Genomic DNA, 23,085 nt, shown 5'->3' on the forward strand with positions numbered 1-23,085 from the left:
GTCAGATTTAATATGTTGGCCTCATAAAAGCCCATTTCAGACTGCCAACTGAGACAGAGTAGTGAACATCACCGGAGCATGTAAAATCTGTGCTTAGCCAAGTCCATGAATGCAGGTCAAATCCTGCAAAAGAGGCTGGCTGATGATTACGGCGTAACAAGAAAGGTGATGTTCTATCCGGCCATATTTAGCAGCAGAGAGGTGACGTCTGGCAGAGACGGCTCTGAGTGCTATTAATGCTGCCACTGTTAATACTTTCGCTGGTAGGCTGCCCTATGGGTGATGTGACGATGCATATGCTAATCAGCAGGCTTGTGGGGGAGCACAGATGTGTCTCATCTATTTAAGAGAACATCAGCAGCTGGAACTGACAGAGAGGGGTGATCACGGACAGACATATCAGGAGACTGAGAGATAGTTGTCCTCTCCACCTGGGCTTTGGTCATGCAAGGGCTGCTGACCACGAGTTCACCACAGCTGATGCTACACCACGCTTACCAGACCATCTTCATCCAGCACACAGACTTTTTTTTTTTTTTTTTTTTTTTTTTTTTTAAATGCTGAATTTTTAGATGCAATAGTTTTTTATTTTTTCTATGTGCAACACCTTTAAAAGGATTGGAGTTTTTAAATAAACATTACAAAGCATGTGTCATCTGATGCCTCTTTGCCAAAGGCTGCTTGAAAACACTTTGCATAATGAGAGAGATAAAGTCATGTGGCGCTCAAGGTCTGCACAGTTTCCATTTTAAAATCACACCCACATGGTTTCATGCAATGTGATTTTTTGAGTTTCTTTCAGGGGTTAAAGTTAGTCTTGTTTCATTAGGTCACACCTCCGTGTGTGACAGTTTGAAAACGTCTTGTAGGTAAGCGGTCTGTTTGGCTACAACTCAAAAGTCTTGCTTTATAAATCTGGAGCACAGTTGGCCATACATATTTGTTCTTTATATTTGAGTATGTAAAGTGTTAACACTTAAACAGTGATACATTACTCAATAGTTACCTATAGACACTGCTCTCCCATAATGAGTGTTCTTTCTCTAATCGTGTAACAGGACGTGGTTCTGTGCAGGAGTTAGAAAAGAATATTTACATTAAAATCCTTTATTTATTTATTTTTATTGATTTATTTATTTTTATTGATTTTTTATCTAAACTACTGATAATGATTAATCTGACAGAAAAAAAAACATGCTGGGCACAGCAGTGTAAACACCAAGTGAAAGTGTAGCCAGTGAATCGCAGGAGAATATAAAAGCAGGCATATTTTGTAGGTTCTGCTCAGTGCATCTGAATGGGGGGATTAACAGAGCAGGAGAGCAGTACAGAAGACCACTCAGCTACAGACATCACACTCGAGTGAAGGCACGGTGACAAGCTAAACAAACATCCTGTGCAGACGGACAGAAAAGCAGCAGGAAGGAGAGGGGAGGGAGATCAAGACGGCTTGAGATTTCTGAAAGAAACCGTGAGAGGTCGCAACATAAAAGAATTGCTTTCAAGAAGTTCGGCTCTCTCTTTCATTGAAGGATCAAAAACCTTTATTTACAGATGACAACTGTGTTGTTCATTGTTTTGAGCCACGCAGTGAATTTGGGCCCATCTATAATCATGTGGGAACTTTTGCAACCCTGTGGTGTCCCGTAGGTGTGACAGAAGTCAGTCCATCAATCCTTTTTATTTTGTGCCATATCACAGCAAAAGGACACCTGACATATAGAGCAGGCAATGACTATTTTGTTTTTTTGCAACATTAGATCAGAGAGACCCAACATTAATCCACAGTGAGCAAAGAACTCTGCAACAGTGGTGAACAATAGAAACAACAATACATCTATAATAACGACAGTGAAGTGATACAGGTGAGACTGGTCGTGATAAACGTAAGTGGACTTGATCATATATGCTGCTTTTCTAGTCGTATATAAAAGTGATCTTGCACCACATGTCACACAGCGACCATCAGAAGTAAATAACTCCGTCCATACACAATCATACACGAAGCAGCAGGAGCGATTCAGGGTGAAGCGTCTTCCCCAAGGACACATCCGACATGTTGCTACTGGAGCTCAGGATCGAGGCTCCAACATTCTGGTTAAGAGACGACCCGCTCGACCCACTGAGCCACAGCCGCTCCTGAATTAACTGAAACAGATGAGGTCAAGCATGTCTAAAAATTAGCAATAAAGAACTACAAATATGATCATATAAACACTTAGGTCAACGATGCTTTCTAAATAAGCGTCGACTTGGCATGAATTCATACAGAGGAGCTTGATAGCCTAGTGGTGCACATTACACAAACATGAACACATTGTTTCCTCTTTTTAAATGATGCTTCTAGAGGCGCAAATACAAGCTACGGCTTTTAATGTGACTGAAATTGTCAGTGCCCTTCTCGTACTCGGCAGTTTAACAAAGTTGACTTTTTCTTTGAAGACAAAATGTTCTTTAGAAGTTACTTTCAGCAAAGCGTCAACTTCAGATCTCCAGATTGCTTTCTTTTGCCTTCATGCGTGAAATTATGAGAGGCGGCATTTCTGCACTTTTCAGTTTGCTGACCAAGAGAGTCATACACTGAAGAAACAACAACAAAAAAAAGTCAAGACAGGTTTTGAGTAATGATGTATTCAATTAATCTGCAGAGGGGAGCAACACAAAGTGCTGTCGTGCAGATGACGGCTTCTTTCACAAAAATGTTTTACCCCATCTTCAAGTGCTTTTAACATTTTAAAAATGTTATTATTTCATACAAAGCTTTTCAAAAATATCCAGCAATGAAGCCAACGTGACTTTTTGTCTTTTTAATGTCGGATGAATTTAAAGAAAAGAACAAGTCATTACACCAGTAATAATAATAATAATAATAATAATAATAATTTACACTTTATTAATCCCACGAGGGGAAATTCGTTTTTTTTACACTCTGTCTAACACACACATAGGCCGAGATACACCCTCATGCACAAACAGGGTTCTAGTGACATGCATTAATGGAGAGGTCTCAGAGTGAGGGGGCTGCCCACAGCGAGCGCTCCAGAGCAGTTTTGGGGTTCGGTGCCTTGCTCAGGGGCACCTCGGCAGTGCTCAGGAAATGGACTGGCACCTCTCCAGTTACCAGACCAGTTTCCGGACTTGGTCCGTGCCGGGACTTGAACCGGCGACCCTCCGGTTCCCAACCCAAGTCCCTACAGACTGAGCTACTGCCGCCCCAATAATTTAATAATGAGGAACAATACAAATACAAGCGAACAAAAGAGGTCAGTAAGGACAGAGAAGCCTGACAAAGACAGTCCGGGATTAGAAATACCTCAACGTTTATTAATGCAGCCGGACGTCCTGTGGCAGTGCATTTGTGCTGGTTTTACGATTCTATAGGAGGGAAGCAGACAGCAGACACAATTTGGTCTATTTTAGGATGGGACTTGTCAGACAGGAGAACAGCAGGAGCCGCTTTTGCCCTCTGGAAAGTTCAGATGGGACCACACGAGCACAAGCAGATGCTTATGCGCTCAAGGGAACGCACACAAACACACAACCAGACACACAAAGACACAGACACACACACACAAAGGACACAGCTGGGTGACTGAGGGTAAATGGGATTTGGATTCTTTCTTTGGCCACAGTTGGAGAACAACAAAAAAAAAAAAACAGACTCCACATGTGCATGTATCTCAGTCCTTTGTTGTCCAGCAGCTAAATCAATACAGCAAAGGGTTAAACAAAAAAAGCCCTCACAGTTCTCCAAAGGACCGAACGCTGCAGTAACCTGTGTAACCTGCTGTAAGCCACTTTAAGGCTTACTGTGCATGTAACAACGTAATATGACTCCCATAGGAAAAAAAATCTCATTTTCCCTGCTTCTCTTTCACGCTGAGTTCAAAGGTCGGGGTCTTTTCGAGAACAGCCTCCCTGCACTCAGAGTTCAGTGGGCTGATCAAGGACACCACCATGGGGGTAAATGCTTGGGGGCTTGAACCCAGGTCTCTCTACTTATCACACCAGTCATATTAACATTTGTGCGACAGATGCTAACAACTCACAATGTGCATGCTAACAGGCTAATACAGATCATCAGATCAGTAAAAGCACCGTTTATAATCTGGTGTTAACAAGTTGCAGGTTAAATAGTACAACACATCAACACATTTGGTTCAGGCTGACGGGAATGTGATCACCGGCAGGTTTAAAACAATGCTTTTATTTAGACAGAGGTTTCCTTAAAGTCAGCATAAGATGCACACGGTTGCAACTAACTAACATCGTTAACCAGTCTGCAGCACTACGAGACGATAATAGTGTATTGATGTTTCTAAAAACTTAAAGTCTGTTCGAGGTGACTCTCAGGGGAGATTAATGGTTTGTACCTTCACTCAGAAAACCTTGGTGTAATGGGTTTGAAAATACATCTTTGTGAATATTAAAGTTTTTGATGAATTTTAACTTCACAGTGTCTCAGAATTGAAATCAGTTTTGTAGGCGTCAAGTTAAAGGATGCCTAGTTTGGGGCGCTGTTAGAGTGGTTAGTGCACGCGCCCCATGGATGGAGGTTGGTCCTCCAAGCGGGCGGCCTGTTCAGGTCTGACCTTAGGCTCCTGTCCTGTATGTCCTTCCCCACTCTCTCTCTCTACAATAAAAGGCACGATAAATTAACTAAATATACAAAAATGAATGAAAAAAGTTCCTCTAGTTTATAACAAGAAGTAACAAACAGATGCCGAGGTATTATTAGAATTCAAGTGAACAAAAAAAAAAAAAAGTCTATGCATCCTTTTTACTGCAACTACAAAGAAACGTTCTGATGATCTGATTGGCTACAGCAAACCTAAATATTACATGAGGGACTGAGAGCTATATTGGGCATATTTCTTCTGTGTGCCCCCTTTGTAAATATTGTCTCTATTCTCTCAAGAGTACATTGACTGCCTGAGCGTGGTTATACCCAGGAAACATTTGGGCCTCGTCTGCAGAGTAAAGCTTTGTTTTCCAGTGAAACTCAACATATATCAGTGTTCGCCACAATATCTGTAATCAGTGATTAAACAGCTTCTGTTGCAGTGTTTGATTCTCTACTCAGGGTGGGCTAAAGCTAGCATGTACTGTGTGCTTAACTCAACTAAGCAGTAAATACTCAGAGGAGTTACACTATTCAGGTTCAACTGCACAGACACAGATTAGACTGGATCGAGCCCGACCACATGAATTCACTGATGACTCCTCCAGAACATTCTATTTATTGTCAAATGGAAAATTACACCTTTATAAGCTTGTACAATCTGCATGTTTTACCTGCTCACCAAATATTTTGTCTGAACCAGTATTTCCACATTTTGGGAAATAAATGCTCTCTATCAAAAACCTTTTGGGATACTTCAACCGCACTTGTGTGCACATCCTGTTTTAGCCGCTCCTTTAAGCTGCATTACTAACAGACTTTTGTTCCGTTCATCAAGCATCAACATTAGCATAAGCAAATCATTGTTGAGTAGATAAGCTCATCTTCACAGAAACAGATTTATTAAAACCATCCAGCATGGCAGGAAAGGCTTCATAAATGTCCCATTCATTCAGAAATAACCTGCTTTATTCACGGCCCATCAGAGACGCACACTTTGATGCACGAGAGACCACTCTGCACAACAGTCAGCAGCCTTTCAGAAAAATTTAATAAATAACTTATGAGCGCTTAAAATACAAAGTCAAGCGATCAGTAAAGCTGTTATAAGTCATCCTGACAGGGTTGGGATGTCTGAACTGAATTTCACTGCAATCTATCCAATAGTTGTCAAGATGCTGAGACTCAAACCTCCAAATGTCGGTAAAATCAATGCAAGGGGATTAACAAAGTCAGAAGGTCCTCGTACATATACGTCTTTGCAAATTTCAAAGCAATCTGTCCGATAGAAGATATTTTAGGCTGGACTTACATAGACAAGGTCACAGACCAACAGGCATTAGAGAGTGGCCTGCATTACTTACATGAGGGATGAAACAAAAAAATACATGTTCAGCTGCAGCCCTTTAATGAAACAAGGATTTGTATTCACTGGATTTACATCAACATCAGGAGACATGATTGCAGGAGAGGAAGTGGAGATGAATGCTTTTTCCGAGGACTATGTTAATCTTGGTTAATTGTCCCATCTGGAGGTCTGCTCCCCTGCTTAGCCCACCTACGGTTTATCAATAACTCAATATGGTGACCAGACAGGGGGCCAAGACCCCACACGGAACTTACCAGAATTAAACCTGGTAGTTGTTCGTGTTTTGAAAAAGTGTAATATAGTCAAACACAACAACGTCACACAGCATATAAGCTAGCTTTTTCTTCCCCACACAGATAAGATACGCATTATGATGAAGTGAATGTAAATGACATGGAAGGTGAGGAAGGCAGCTTCAGATTTCAGAAGCTTTAAATGCTGGCATGAGATTTCGTCACCTGTTTCTCAAAGCAAAAGAGGGACACTGAATGAGCCGTAAGAAAAAGTAACAACACGCGAACTCAGGTTATAGGGTTAAAAAAAAAAAAAGAAAAAACTTGTGAAATGTATTATCCATCGCTTGTGTCTGCGTGAGTCCGTTTCCCCCAGTGTATCTCGGTGTATGCATCATGCCAGAAAGTGTGTTATTAAGTTACCAAAAAAAAAAAAAGTGTTGGAGGGCAAGGTCTCCTTCAGTAGAACGGAGGCCATGGGGGAGATTGATGAGTCACTGGATCTCAGGAGACAGAGCGGGCGCACAGATCAGTGAGGGGACCTGGACAATGGTGAAGGCTACAGATGGCCCCGCTCTGAAAAGGACTCCAAGACAGCGGTATAAAGCTCCCACAGGGGCACGTATGGATGTCAGTGCGAGAGGCTAATTCAGTTGACGTTGGTGTGTTTCGTGTCGAAGAGCCACTTCAGAGCATTGGAAAAAAAAAAATAAAGATCCAATCGGAAAAGGTAATGTGGTTTTAAGGGGCGTAACGTGAGCCATGTGAAGAGAAGCTCTTATGCATCCAGTGTACAGCGCTTCAAGCTTTAACTCACATCTTACTTCATGCTGTTCTTTAGTGTCAGGACTTGGAAGCTATAGTGAGCCAGGATGGGTTTTATTCATCAGGGCTCCCTCGCATTAAACATGAAAACAGTGACATGGTGTTAAAGCGTACAGCAGTTCTACATACGCAACCCGGGTCCAAAGTCCACACGGGTTGAGAGTTAGAGAAACACTGGAGGGAAAAAAAAACAAAAAACATGTTTATAAAGCTTTATACATAAGAACAAATCCAAAGAGAATAATATCCCATTTCTGTGATGAATTTTACCGTGGCCCAGATCTTCACAAAAACAAAATCTGACCGCAGAGAAAGCTTTCTGTCTTTTAACCTCAAAGCCAAAGCTTTTTAGGTGTGTCTTTCTATCTAAATAGGTCATGCTGTTTCGCCTGTCCTGATGGACGGATATGTCTCTTGAAAGCAGCTGAAAGAAACCAAACAAAAGACAGAAACTGCTAGAGGTGGGACTCCTCTGAGCACAGGGAAGGGGTTCTGTGTCGACGTGTGCCGGAGCGTGCGTGCTTCCCTTCGGACCAGCGTCTCCCGGCTTTCAACTTGTTGTCTCAGCTACAGATTGTGCAGTTTGTTTTTTTGGACATTATAAAAATCAGGAAACGAAAGCGAACAGGAAAGTGATCAAGTTCATGTTAAGACCGTTAAAAGCCTTCTACACTTCATGGAAAACGGAGGTAGAAAGGAAACGGTCGTCAGAAACACGGGACATGAAAATCCTCCCGAGCAAAGATGGAGGATAGAGCAGGGATTGTTTGAGGAAACACACCTGCTCCACAGCTTTGAAGAGCAGATGAAAGCATGTGCTCTGATTACAGCACTTGGAACACACATGTCAATGCTTTACTCTTCTGGCTTTAAAGGCGTGTGCAGAAAGAAGAACCCTCTCACTTTCCCCCCCACCCTTTATTATCTGTCATCTCTCACGTTACTGACACACTCTTTGGCAGTGAGCCTCAAAAAATGTCTTTTTTTTTCTTCTCTTTTTTTCTCCCTGTTGTGCAATGAAGCGTGCTCTACAGCTCAGCTTTGCTCCTGCGTGAGGTTAGGCGATGAAATGTTCCTCCAAATCTCAGTTTCGCCAAACAGGCCGGGACAGGAGAGGAGCGGGGCGGTGAGAAATATCAAACCACTTCTTCCTTTCCTATTTGAAACGCAGCATCTCTGGCCGCTTTATTTTGCCATAAACAACGTGAGAACAGATTAAATGGATTCATGAACTGCATGCAAGCGTGTTTAATGAAATGCCAGTGTGATAGAAATAATTGAAAGTCTGCGTGTTGTTATGAATATCTGCAATTATCACACTACAGGGAGGAGAAGAGAAGGAGGGAGAGCGAAATGATATTAAACTGCACCTACTCTCAATCAGTTTCAATCTCCTTCTGTTGCTGTCATTTGAAGTAAAACTGATGTAAATGGCGACGCAGCGATGTGAGAATAAGGACAGAAATACTTTCGTTCCTGCAACAGTGAACTCAAGAAATCCCAAATCACCAAAACTCGTGCGATCCAGCTCGGGCAGAACGGAGCGATGCACGAGTGTCATCTTTTATTCACGAGGCCACTCATGAGGAATTAAAGGGACATTATCTAAGAGCTGTACATTGTGAGCTTGATAGCATGTTAATCTCCATTTGAGATGATGTTTTGTCAACTAAAACATTTAGAAATAGCCGTGTAATGCCAAGAATAAGCCTATGAATCTGAGAGCAGTCAGGGCTGTAAGGCCTCTGTGAAATCAGTGCACAGAAACAAACGGGGAGCTGCTACACCTAGTGGATTTATGACAGAGCTGCAGGGCCTTCAGATGAGAACAAGGCTCATGTGCTGACATGCTGCCGATGTGTTTGACATGTTTTTGAATATAGACAGTGAAAGTGTGAATAAACAAAGTGTTTCCCAAATAAGAAAAATTAATTAAAAAAAGGACAAGACACAGCTCTGTATTTACAGCCGGTCCTTCACTGTTTAGAGGTTTCATTTAAAATCGCACATATATTTGTATTCCTGCACAGGTTGTGTAACTTTCTTTGTATACGTTTTTTTTAAATTACTTACATAGCTTTAACTTTCAATTTAATTCATGCAGGGGATTCCTTACATTTTCACTCACAGCTTTCTGCCGAGTTAATATCAAGTTGGAGGTAGCAAATGGACTGTGAAATGTGTGTTAATGGTTTACGAGAGAGAGAGAGAGAGAGAGAGAGAGAGAGAGAGAGAGAGAGAGAGAGGGAGAGGGAGAGGGAGAGAGAGAGAGAGAGAGAGAATTCCTTATCATTAAGTCAAAGCACAATTTCACATCAACACTAAGGGACAAGAACAATGAACGTTGGGACTGCACCGGGACAAAAAAGGTTTATTTTAAGTATCCGGTTAAAGAGAAACAGCTTGTATCAAACCAATAAATCTCAATGTCTGTGAAATGCAGATTAATATGTAAGCACATGTTCCATTAAAGACGATGAGACGTGCTATGTGCAAAAACAAGATTTCTAACAGAATTTCACATCTTAATAGGAAGTTTGGCTGAATCATCATTAAAGGAGAAGCACTTTCTTTCTTGCTCACACCAACCATCAGACAGCATCGACACATTCGATGCATGCAATGGATCCTCTGCATGTGAGCCACAAGAAGCCTTTACAATACTATACCTGTCCATATGCAGTGTAAAGCACATTAGAAGGCTCAACGATTCCACTCGTGTGTGTTAGTTCATCATGCACCGCTTCCTCACTTCAAAGTCCCTTGATGAGTGGATACAAGAACTCTGTTTTCTCAAAGACACCACGACTTTAACACCAAGATGAATCCTTGTTTATTGAAATGTGTAGTTCTTTAAGCTCCCTGCATTTCAGTGTGCATACGGCTCAAGAGAACAATCACAACCACTTCTTTAACACTTCACACGTGTTAAGCTCTTAAGACTGCTATACACCATCTTTAGTCCAGCGAGGTTTGCTGTTTGGACCACTAATCAGCTCAGGTTCCACACAACAAAATGGGTTTGTTCATAAATTAGTCTGATTTGAGTATGTACTGATCAAATAAGCATACATAGTAAATCATAATAGAACTGAGTTCAACGCTTCAGTTCACGGCACCAAATTGTAAATCCACAATCCAAGCCTTCAAACTCTCTAAAAGGACGAGGATGTAAAATATCCAGATATATTCAACATGTGTACCACGTACAAATATTAAAAGTAATTCTGGACTCCAAAATAAAACATACAAGTTAAAACAACCACGATTGAAAAGCAACATGAATATCCCTCTTTGCAAATAATATGGAGCATAATTAATATTGACATTTATATGCGTTTCAAAAACTACAAACTCCATGAGCAGAACAACGAGAAACGGCCGCACAATAACTCATACTAGGTTTCTCTTTAGGTTCACAAAAAGTTTCATAATCCCAGCGTTTTAAACAAATTGTCTTTATCAGGTGACAAAGACCAAGTTTTTGTTGGTTTCATTCGACTCACCACATAAACATATGTTGTATTTAGAACAATAGTCAGATAAGAGTTGGATTTATCACTGTATTTTTAATAGTGACTCCTGTTGAATCTGTACAGTCAAACAGGATCCTGAAGAAACCCTGTACTCGAAATCCAGTTTTCAGTTTCATCCATAACAGATTATAAACTGATCGCTTTCAAACGGATCGTTAGTTAAGGCCAGCCAGGTTCATCAATCTATGGCTCCAAGTATGCACTTCAACAGTCAGACAAATTTGATGTACTGAGGTACTCAGGACTTTGAGCCAAAAATGTGCCCTGATACAGGGATTTGAGGAAGACTTGTGATTGGACGGTCTGTGGTGCCACCTGCACATCAGCAACATTTAGCAGCAATTTTGCACGAGGAATTATTTACTAATTATTCTGCAAACTACAAATCTTTGGTTCACATTGTAACCATAGTTAGCTTTATAGGATTATCGAGACAGATCAAAGCATCTGTATGACATGTGAAGAGCTGTGATCCCACTGAACAGAAGCCGTCAGAACCTGACACGGAAATCATGGGAGTAATCACAATGGTAATTGATAAGCATCAGTCACACTTTCAGGTGAGAGTCAGCGGAGAGAAGGATTATGGTTTAAGGCCGTCATTATTATTAACACCTTGTGATTAGTTTCTCTGGAAGCAGGATTTAACAGTAATGATAGAAAATTGCGACCTTCCTGAGGTGTGTGGCGCCCGCTGCGATTATTCCCAGTCTCTGCTGCGTCTCGTGTCTGTTTGAATCTCATCCTGTGGGGCTCCATAGTACGAGAGGCACGGCTCTAAACATAGCCTTGAACACATTTCTGCTGGGATAAGGCATGAAGGCTATGAATGTTAAAACAAACATATCAGACATGATATTTGGACGAAGTTTTTAAGTTCAGCTAAAGAAACAAATGCACAACGGGCAGTTTGGTTTCTAGAGTCTGCTCCAAGTTTCCATCTTTATCTTTATTTTCCTGTCTGTCCGCGTGTGTGTGTCTGTCCGTGTGTGTGTGTGTGTCTGTCCATGTGTGTGTGTCTCACATACAGATGCACACACGTACAAAAGGCCACCTGTGAGGTGAGTGAAGTGTGTCCAGAGAGACTGTGTGCCGTCTGTAATCAGCAGGATTACAGTGATATCAATGGCTCGACTCTGCAGCGCCTCAACATCATTAACCTCCATATGAAACAAAGTGCTCAAACACAGCACGAGTCCACTCTCCTTGAAACACATGCAAATTAACGAAGGAGCCTGTGTGTTATTTCAGTGTCATTTACAGACGCCACGTGGGTGTTTTTTCTACACATAATACCAAGAACAGCAATACAACTATCAGTCATGATTAAAAAAAAATCGTTAGAAAAAAAGGAGGATCGTGCATGTCTAGGTAACACTGGAAAAAAGGGACAAGAACAATTAACGTTGGGACTGCACCGGGACAAAAAAGGTTTATTTTAAGTATACGGTTAAAGAGAAACAGCTTGTATCAAACCAATAAATCTCAATGTCTGTGAAATGCAGATTAATATGTAAGCACATGTTCCATTAAAGACGATGAGACGTGCTATGTGCAAAAACAAGATTTCTAACAGAATTTCACATCTTAATAGGAAGTTTGGCTGAATCATCATTAAAGGAGAAGCACTTTCTTTCTTGCTCACACCAACCATCAGACAGCATCGACACATTCGATGCATGCAAAGGATCCTCTGCATGTGAGCCACAAGAAGCCTTTACAATACTATACCTGTCCATATGCAGCGTAAAGCACATTAGAAGGCTCAACGATTCCACTCGTGTGTGTTAGTTCATCATGCACCGCTTCTTCACTTCAAAGTCCCTTGATGAGTGGATACAAGAACTCTGATGTTTTCTGATGAAAAAAACACCCAAAAAGGATATTAAATTGTAATGTTGTCTTAGATTTAGATCAATTCGCTGGTCCCATACATTCACACATGATCAGAGGGAGAAATATTTTTGAATCGAAGACAAGCAGGCAGCATAAAATGATCTCTCGAAGCTTAAACCAGCAATCAGTCCTCTACGCCCAAATAGCCTCAGTTGATCAAGCTTGACCTGACGAATGTTACAGAGTCAAGGCCTCTGTTGGGCAGAGCAGCAGCAGACCAGAATGCTAATGACAAACCCCCATTGATCAACCAAAACATCAAATAACACTGCTCTCTACTGCTTCATTTCACCTGCATCAGTTTGCTTACAACCTTAAGGAGATAAACTATGTTAGCCGAGACCCCCACGGGGTCGGAGACATTAAACGTCATCACGCCAGGAACTCTCTCACTATTCCTCCTCACAGCCACTCGTCATGTTTTTCAGTGTTCTTGTAAATATTAGGTTAATAAACTTTTTATTAAGCTACGGTTTCACTAGCTTGTCAAAAACCGCTGATTAGATCGATGAAGCGTAACGGTCAAAATCAACCGAGCGTGGTGTCGTTGGCTTGAAGCATGACGTTAGCCTTTTCATTTTCTCGGCTGCATTAACACTTTCAATTTCATGAGAATGATGTTCAACTATAAATGTTCCTGCTGAACCAAACAGCTACACATCAGAAACGTGTTCGACACAAAGGTTTATTTTCTGCAATGATCCAAAATCCAATGCAAAAATCCCATTCCCACTGGGAAGCTACTTTCGGGTTGGCCTACAAAAATACGTCATCACTACTGGGAAAACTCCTTTAAAGAAACACACGCCAAAACAGAGCCCTCTGGGAGAGCTGGTTTCATCAGGGTCACAAACCTCCTCTGGTGCTTGATTCATGTTATACTTTTATCAAAGCACAGCACAGATTCATTAAGACCACAGGGACTGTTTGAAGAGGTGGAAAAGGGGGATGATATGTCCTCTTTCATGAAGGCCCACATGCATTTTGGAGGCAAAATCAGGAGCCTTGGCGTATTTTATCTAAAGCTGTGAACGCTCGGAGGAGGTGATAAGGGATGACTTTATACAGAAAACAGAAGTTTGTGCTCCTGGCTGAATCAATATCTCACCTACAGACAATCTCTAAACGAGCCTGAAGAAATGCATCACCATGGACTAGCTAAGGCAGGGGATTACAGCTATTAGTAAAGATGTTTTCCAAGAGTTTCCTTTAGTTATTGAAGCTGCTGTCAACACGCATGCCTTCAGATGAGTCCTGTGATATATAAAGCTTACATCTCCCCAAACGGTTTATTTACTGAAGCATTGTGGTTAGAGCGCGCTTCCTTGAACTCCTTCTTTATAAAAATGTATGTGCTTGTGTCTCCCTTCTACTCAGTCAAAAGAGACGATCATCCCTGGTTTCCCCTGAAGCTGATTTATATTAACGTTTAATCCATGTCACCATTTGAACTCAGGATCCACAGTGGGAATTTAAAAAGCTAATTTCCTGCCAAACTTTAGCAAACAAACAAACATGTTTTAAAGATACCCTGGTCCAATACTTCTGACACGATTGCCTCCGGGATCGTACGTCTGCAATCTGAGATAAACTAAAATATTCAGGAAGCTTCAGATTAACTTTTACAGCCAGATTTTGTTTTTTTATGACGACATTGGATTCATGATACACTGTATATATGACATTTAAGCAATTAATAATTCATTTTTGAGCTATAACATGGCTTTTGTAATGTAGTCTGTGTAGTCATTATATTGAAACACGCAGAGGAAAAAAAAAAAGGGAAACATGATGTAGTAACCGTCCTACAAGCCAACGACTTGAGTCACACTTTTCCTCCTTATGACAAAGCAAAATAAAGACGACCTCCAATAAAGACGACCATAGAAATATGATCCAGCAATGTGTTATTCATGTGTTTTTGTTACATTATCAGCTTCAGTGTTCACCATACATTTATTGTGTTTCAGAAATGTAAACCCTTAAAAGCCTGTTTTTGTGATGAGAAGTTGATTTCTAAATAAGACAAAACACTCAAAAAAGTGGATAGTTTTTGCATATATGCAAATCAGATTGTTTTAGGATTATCAGAGATTATCAGAGTCAGAGGAGTGTCGTATCAACATTGATGTTTCATCTTTTTTGTGTAGTGTCAGATCGTATAATAATGCAATACCATGGATTTCTTAGTAAGAGCCTGTCCACACACATTTCTGAACACACACACACACACACACACACACACACACACACACACACACACACACACACACACACACACACACACACACACACACACACACACACACACACACACACACACACACACACACACACACACACACACACACACACACACACACACACACACACACACACACACACACACACACACACTATGACGTCAATAAAATACATTTATATTGTTTTAGTTCTCAATATTTCTTGCATTGGCCCTACAGGCACAATAATATAAACAACTATCAATTCCGCCATTGCCCCAGTTTGAGCTCCGTCGACAATAAATGGGGAAATGGCGCCATCTGGTAGAAAACAACTGAAAATCCACTTCTTCATCATGAATCATCCATGAACATGTACACACATTTCATCATACTGCAAGGGCAGAGAATTCAACAAAATGTTGTTTTACTGGGAGTCAACTTCACAGAAATGTGATGAAGGACAAAAGGTGTCGCTCTCTCTCCCCAAAATACAAACCTGTAGCAAAATGTATTCCATGTCAACAACGCCAATATAATGAGAAGAAAAAAAAAACAGTTTCTCAAGATCAAAGAAAGCAGGAGGGGAAAGTATCTCACGCGACACGCCTGAGGTGTTCAGATGGGTTTCTTCATTATTGCTTTTCAGACCCCTGAGTGAGTAAAATCATGACTCTGTGATTACTCGACGACCACTTCAGTGCTTCACTGTTTCCAAACAGTGCCGTTTAAAGCTGGTTGGTTTTTAATATTAAAACAACCAAAGCAAATTAAAGTTATTCCCTGACTTGCTCATTGCAGCTACCGTTAATTCCCACCTGACCACAACAAATTAGTTGCAGTAATTAATACTAGTAGCTTTTTCACTTTGGCCTACATTTACTGCCAGAGACAAACTACAAAGAAGTGATGCAAATGTACCACACGAAACTTCCCCCAGAAAATACACCGCATCATCAGTACACACTCAAGACTTCACAATATTAGTCATCACGCAATCATCGACAACACGCACAACCACATCGATGAAGTATGTTGTTGTGTTTGGTTTTCTCACTCGTGGTTTCATTTTTAAAGGTCTGAGGAAGCAACACCAACGTCCCGTCACTGAACTTTTCAAAGTGCAAACATGAAGTCATTAGCGTAGCTTGAGTCTGTTTATAGACAAATCAAAAGGTGGAAACGTTGACACTGAGCTGAAACACAAAGTCAACACATAAACTGAACTATGACCTTAAGTGGCTTTATAAAGATGACGTCTGCAGGGGACGAGAGTGCACGGCGTCGTGAGCTTCTGAACGCAGTGATTCCACTGTAGTGAAGTCGACAGGTTTCATTTTTTATTTTATATACAGCACTTGTCCATGGCGATGTGATGACGGTCTGAATGTAATGTGTGTGACTCCGTTACCAGGTGCAATGTCAGAATTTATAGAGAAAATTAATAAACATCAAGGGTCAAATCTACGGTATGTAAAAATGATAATTCAAGGTTTAGAATTTTTTTTGACACAAATACGGTTTCACTTGAGGGTGATACGCTTCAACAAATCTGAAAAGTCAGTAGTCAGTAAATGTGTTCCCTCCCTCACTCTGCAGATGCTTAAAGAGAAACATTAGCATAAGGCTTCACAGCAGTTTGCTCCTGGCCTGCGGAGAGATGGTGCCTGTTAACTCAATTAAAGCTGATGAAACTGTGTGAAAGCCTGAGTTCATTTCACACCTGAACTCTGTCTGACAGGGAAAACAGAGTCCTTTTAAGGATCCACGGGGCATAATGATGGGAACACGGGGCGTTTTCTTTTTCATATTTTACTTTGTGTGCTCACATGCTGTCATAACTATATCCTCTCCTTGAGTCAAGTTTACAGTAGGCATTCCTTTAATAATGACGGTATTCATTGAAGATTTTTTATTTTCCTAAAAAAAAAAAAAAAAAGATATTCTTGCTTCTTGTCACTGATTTTTGTCTTATCCAGAGGAAGCAGACCAGAAAGTCCTCCAAAATACCACTGGGAGTTAGAAGGAAGGAGGTTTTGATGCACACACACACCCCCCACACACACAGTCTCACACACACACACAGATGACGTATTCAGTCTGTTAAACTGGGACTGAACACAAACAAAACTAAACACCAGCTCTTTACACGAGCCAGAAATATCACAGACATCGACTAACATAACTGTAGAAGGTCACAATGTTGAAAGAGTAACGCACTATAAATATATTGGGCATCTGGCTCGATCAATCTTATTTACTTAATTAAATCAAAGTAACTACTAAATTACAACAGAAAATTAGATCTTTGTACAGGATCGTCCCTCGAGCGTGGAGAAAAGGGATCATTGAAGCCGTCTTCCCGTCAGGTCTGGACTACAGAGACGTCATTTATAGACACGCCACCCTAAAACCATGACACCCAGTTTATCCCTCCGCCCTCAGATGCATCACTGCTGACAAATACTCCACTCATCATTACATCCTGTACCACAAAGCTGTCACTGTCAGTCAGACATGGGCAGGTATTTATTTATAAAGCACTTACGGGTAATTTAGCAGCATAAATCACGTCATCTGGGCTGATAATCAGTATCTGACTAGATCAAGTGACTGGCTGATGTTGACCGAGTACACACTAACGTTGGGTTAACAGCTTTGGAAAACAATAGAAAAAACTGAAACTCAACACAATGGTTAGCATAGGTCAATTTAAAAAACGTGATCACTCATGACTGCTCATGAGAGTAAATAGAAATGTTGTCGTCTGCTTTGCTGCTCATCATTCAGGTCTTATATTCTACGTATTGGTTGTTTTGTCTTTTGTTTAATTGTACTCTCGACATCTTTGTACATGACAGTTTGCCCTCAATGATTAATCGACAATAAATGAAAAAGGTAAAATGAAAAAAATGAGAATATATGAACACAGGTGGAGACTTCAGGTCAGCAGGTTATGATACACAGCGTGACTTCTCATTTTGCCCAGCCGGCCTGCTGTGATTGGTCAGCCGGTTGGTGCAGCCGGAGTAACCTAAGCAACTCTTAAACCTGCTGACATGAAGGGTCTCTCAGTTCCATCATCATGGTTCTCACAAGGAGCCATTTGAGTGTGACGTGGTGCGGTAGGCGTGGAAACAAAATGAATCATCCATCGTCATTAGAAACAAAAGGTGTCGCACATGAACCAAACGTGCAGCATGTCTGACCTCAGACAGCTGCTCGGAATTCAAGTGCAGCTTTGAAAACAAGAGACGCGACGACAGAGACAACTTCATGTCAAAATGAATTCACAGCTTGGTCCAAGTCCAAACGACTGCGACAACACAACATGCTTCGCTGCTCCACATCACTTTTATAGATGAAGACTCATTCGGTTCAATCTTGTTGAATAAAGAATTTAAACTTTAACTTGGCGTCGTCTCCTATTTCTGTTGACCTCCCGAGCCGGGTCATGACTTTTATTGGCCTCCTTTCTGACACTGCTGATCGCTCTGTTTTCTGAACAAGACCTGCTTGTGTCAGAGTGCACAGCTAACCCGAGGCCATGTAAACAAACAGTGCAGCAAACTGCTGCTCAACACGTTTCACAGTGCTGTCTGGAGGTGCGTCAGCCCGTCTCCTGTTCAGAGCGCAGCTTTGATTCAAAAACATTGTCGTTTGCATGAACATCACCTCCCAAACAGCCTCTTATCGTCGATGATGTAAAACCCTTTTCATAAGCCTTCAGTGTACTAATACAGACTTCTTACTGCAGAGAACTCCAGTCTGCAAACTCAAATAAGTGTTCAGTGTTCACCTGAGGTCGGTGGTGTAGCAGTGCCTAAAGAAGTGGGTACTACTCATTTCTCGCCAAAATGTTTTTTAAGTGGCCCATCCAGTAGAGGATAAATAAATAAATGTTATAAACAGTGACACGTAACACTGCTCCTACATACTTAGTTTGTGTACCAGCCAACTTGATATGAAGTAAGGACGGTCATCCCTTCACCATACGATCGATGGTGTATATCAGAGGTTTAGATGTGAGACTAAACAATAGGTGAGTATATCCTGCACGACGTGGATCGAGCACGCAAAGATTACAGCACTTTACATATACTGTCACTAGTGGCAAAAACATGCCTGGACAACACAACAATGTGTGACACACACACACACACACACACACACACACACACACACACACACACACACACACACACACACACACACACACACACACACACACACACACACACACACACACACACACACACACACACACACACACACACACACACACACACACACACACACACACACACACACACACACACACGAGCGAGAACTCCGATAAAGCTGCCATGTTGTGTAGAAAAAAAAAAAGGCACACGAGGTAATGAGGCCCCTCAATCGAAAGAAGGAACTGCACAACAGTTTAAAGTCAATGGTCTGTGGTTAAAGTCATTATTTCACGACAAAAATAATTCCAGCCACATGCTGCTCTGAGGTTCATTTCCTTAGAAATCAGGAAGACAGAAGTAAAAAACTTCCAACCTCTGGCGTCAGAAACATCCCTGTAACCTTCACTGAACAACTTGTCACCTTTCCCATATCAATGAAAAACGGTTTCAATGAGTGAGAACTAGTTCAGCGGATTCATTCAAACAAAACACGGGTGATTTGGTATCTATTCTAACATCATCATCAGTTTTCTTTGTTTACATCTGACTCAGATATTGTACTCACCGAAGCTGCTGATTCACGGTTAGAACAGACTACACTGACGTTTTTAGCATGGAGTAAACAGTCTTTAATTTATCCAGGCACAACCATGAAACATTCAAGTTTTACACAGAGAACAAATAAAGGTTCCAACACCCAGAGCTGGAGACTGCTTTATACTATTTATACTACCATTACACGTTTCACTGCTTTCCTGTTGTTGCTTGAAGACGTCTAGTTCAACATGACGAGATAGATATTGTAGGAGGTGGCCCCCTCTGGTGGATCAAAAGGAGAGTTTCATGTGAGATTGTCTCATGCTAATGAACCGAGTGTTGTGTTTTATATCATTCAACTTCTTAATAATGTGCTACACATCTTCATGTATCTTAATGAAGATGTTGATAGTATTGTTTAACTGCAGTAACTGGGGGGGGGGGGGGTTGGGATCATACTTTACTGCTCTGAAACAGTGTCGTTGTACAAAACCGTAACAAATACATAACGCATGCAGAACAGGCGTCAACCATCAGACGCACAAGGGAGGTCGACTGGTGGCGTTAGAGAAGAGAAATTGTGTAAAAAAAAAAAAAAGGTGTTGGGTGTTTTGGAGAACCACGTTAAATAAAAGAAACCAGGCACTGCAAACGAGAACATGTAAAAGATGAGGAAGATAAAACTTACAAGTACAGCATTTGTTTTAAAGATTTATCCATTTTAAGTATATCCTTACATTTTTACATTTTTTCTTGCTTGGAGTGCCCGGTGTCCTTCCTTTTTGTGTACAGAAAAGACAATTTTATAACAACGTTTATCTCACTGCAACAAAGTGAGTATGGACTATTTTAATTCAATAACAGTTTAGTAAACACTGAGTAAAATCTGGATTTGTTAAAACTAATTCTCTTTATGGTCTGGCGTGACAGCACCAAACATAAAAGAACAACCACAGTGTAACACTAATTGGTTTTTAGAAACTGGAAAGACATCAACTGTTATGAACTGGGATGTGAAGAAAGACTGGTTATGTTCTTCAGATATGAAGTAACAGTAGGTGACCTGCTTTGGCTGTGAAGGATCTGTCAGTGAAGACTGTGGATCTGACTGAGGGCCGCCAGTCTCCGTCTGATCAGCTGGTTCTCCTCCAGCATCCTAGCGATGGTCCTCACAACTGAAAGCTTTGCCTGTCCAAGGCAAAGACATCGACAGGCTTGGTTCATATCGATATGACTCAAAAAACCCAAAACATTTCTGGTCACACTGCAAATCATCTTTTAGTGCCTTAGAAACCATGACAAATCCATGAATGAAGTACTAAGCCAAGTTGTACTTTCCTGCTGAGGCATATAAAAATGTCTATTTTATCATTTCTTCAATGGCTTTTAGAGAACATAGATTACTTTGACTTATATTCACTAAAGTAGGAGTTTATAAAATATGATAAATGTGTTTCCCAGGGTCACTTGATGCTGCAGGAGCTGGAGATTGAACCCCTGACAAACAGGCAACTGATTCATAGATAGAAAAAGGTCAAAGGGGAAACTGTTTAACTTGTTATTTGGGTAAGCTAGTAATCATTTATAATAATTCTATGTTTGAATAAACAAACTAAATTGATGGACATAACACCATCTGTGTTTGCCATGCAGCTAAACCCTTTCCAGTTACAAAGGTTCTTGAGGGTTTTTCAATAAATCAATGTCCTCTAGTCACTCAATTATTATTGCATATTTTTTTAAACGTTGCGTCGGACTTACCTTTTCCTTCTCGTTCACGACTTTGCTGGTTGGTGATCCGGAAAAAAAGAAGACGCCTCCTCCAACAGAGTCAGACTGAGTGCGAGCTCCTGACAAGAGAAAAGACAAAAATGAAGGTTGGACGATACAAAATGTAAAATACTACTCTTTAGTCTTTCCAGTTGTTGCTTTTCTTAATTGAATGAAGAACATCCCTTTGTTTTATACTTTAAGGTCAGCACTTTATAAAATAAATATTGTATATAAATTCAACCACAGTCATCCATGAAGAAGACGTTGACCTCAGGGGGGTTGTAAATCGATTTCTTGTCAGAATAAAGTGCTGTCCTGTTTGTGCACCACAAACCACATCTCATTACATCTAAATAAACCTTAATTATATTATAACTTATTTTATGATATCATTTTGCTCCAGAAACACTGAGCTGGATTGGAGAGTAACCCAGCCTGTCGAGCTCCTGAGCCTTGTGAGGTTTGTATCAAATCACTGCTCGGTGTATAAAATAAAGAAATAAAGTGTGATTGTGCTCTTAGTTTGTTTTGTGGGTGAGTTTAAGAGTCACAGATGAGAAAATTGCAAATTAAAAAATGGTTTGCGTTTACGGATTTAGACAGGGGACATTAACAAGAATCAACACTAAAAAGACTTGAGCACGAATAAAATCTAACAGTAGCTCTCAACATTTCCATCATGTTTCAGGATGAAAACTAAAACTATCTCCATTTTCATTTTACAGGAGTGACTCCTGTTAGCTAACCAGCTACTAGCCTCGGCTAACCTAACAAGCTAACTTAAACTACAATAATTATCTCCATGTTCATCCATATGTTTCTTTTTTTCACCTCCTCGGCTCTCGGTACTCTCGGTTGTATTTGCTGTAGGCTCACACATCAATCTCCTGGGTGCTTCCTCCTCCTGCTTTGCCGCCTTCTTCGACTTCAGTAATTTGACTTTAAAGACAAACTTTTCCTCTTTGTTGCGCTTCTTTCCGCGCAGACTGGATTGCTCGTTTTCTTCATATTTGTCCTTTCGACTCAGCTGAGAGTCAAACTGCTTTCTCTTCCTGGACAGCATCTTATTATACACAATATGAAGGGAGACACCTTTGTTTCATTTGAGACAGCTGACTGCTTGCGTGCTGCTGTGTCCAAAACGTGCGTGTAGTTGTCAGCCAGCAGGGGGCACTGTTTCCAGGATGTTCTCAAAATCACTTAAAAAAAAAAAGCCAAATTCTACTTTTCGAACCACAGGTCCGAAAAAATAAAAGCCGCAAATTCGCACAGCGACAAAACGTTGCTGATTAGAAAGCGTCATAGAAAGCGTGCATTGACAAACAATAGGTTCAAAAAACATAAATAGCGTGCGAAATATTCGCGCGAAAAATACGCGTCTGGTGTGCATTGTGCTTCAGCTAGGTTAACAATATTAGCTTTCCTTGAGACAGACGATTGAACAAATAAGTTGTGCGTTTAATTAAGTATTCAGTCTGTGCTCGTAATCGTATCATACAATGATGTAATTTTAAAAAAAAAGGACAATAACCCAACAGCATATTTTATAACCGTTTACTTGTGGAAACGTTAAGTTTAGTTACCACAAGAACACATTTTTCTCAATATATCGGGATAACAATGCTGGCTTTCCGTTATACAATTAATTTGACTTTTTTTTTAATATATCTAAATTCAAGAATAATTCGCTGTCATGCGAGTACATTTTCATCCCAATAAAATGTGATAAAGTTCAGATTCTACAAATTGGCTCGTTATCGTTACCAGTAAAGAAAGCATAAAATAAAATGTTGGGATGTCTGTTCAGGGCTTTCGTAATATTAGTGGCATATGGGCATAAATTGATCAAGCGTTGGATTCATTTAAATGGGTCAGAAAGAAAAAAAAACATGCAGTATTTCTTCCCT

At 40.7% G+C, this 23,085-nt stretch overlaps 1 protein-coding gene across 2 annotated transcripts; it reads right to left on the reverse strand.

Annotated features, from left to right (window-relative positions):
• Positions 1–1,506: 1,506 nt before the first annotated feature.
• On the reverse strand, positions 1,507–22,373 carry LOC306829506 (uncharacterized protein). 2 transcript variants are annotated; one of them, XM_079352563.1, is made up of 3 exons: positions 22,010–22,373; positions 21,167–21,255; positions 1,507–2,148 (listed from the first exon to the last, which is right to left on the reverse strand). In XM_079352563.1, exons 1-3 carry the CDS (start codon positions 22,239–22,241, stop codon positions 1,996–1,998), a joined length of 474 nt encoding a protein of 157 aa, XP_079208689.1. In that variant the 5' UTR covers positions 22,242–22,373; the 3' UTR covers positions 1,507–1,995. The 2 variants fall into 2 exon arrangements, with proteins under 2 accessions (XP_079208689.1, XP_079208690.1); XM_079352564.1 differs by lacking the exon at positions 1,507–2,148 and adding an exon at positions 20,208–20,593 and having other exon boundaries at positions 22,010–22,368.
• Between the last annotated feature and the right edge of the window lie 712 nt (positions 22,374–23,085).

The sequence above is a fragment of the Symphodus melops genome (assembly GCF_947650265.1).
Source record: "Symphodus melops genome assembly, chromosome: 9".
NCBI classification, from domain to species: domain Eukaryota; kingdom Metazoa; phylum Chordata; class Actinopteri; order Labriformes; family Labridae; genus Symphodus; species Symphodus melops.

What these genes read in the sequence shown, in the direction of transcription:
- LOC306829506 (XM_079352563.1), bottom strand. Translation starts at nt 22,241, where the DNA reads ATGCTGTCCAGGAAGAGAAAGCAGTTTGACTCTCAGCTGAGTCGAAAG. An exon ending in GAGTACCGAGAGCCGAGGAG is followed by an intron (nt 21,256 to 22,009) that starts GTGAAAAAAAGA and finishes TTCTCTTGTCAG; the next exon opens with GAGCTCGCACTCAGTCTGAC. An exon ending in TCGTGAACGAGAAGGAAAAG is followed by an intron (nt 2,149 to 21,166) that starts GTAAGTCCGACG and finishes CATCTGTTTCAG; the next exon opens with TTAATTCAGGAGCGGCTGTG.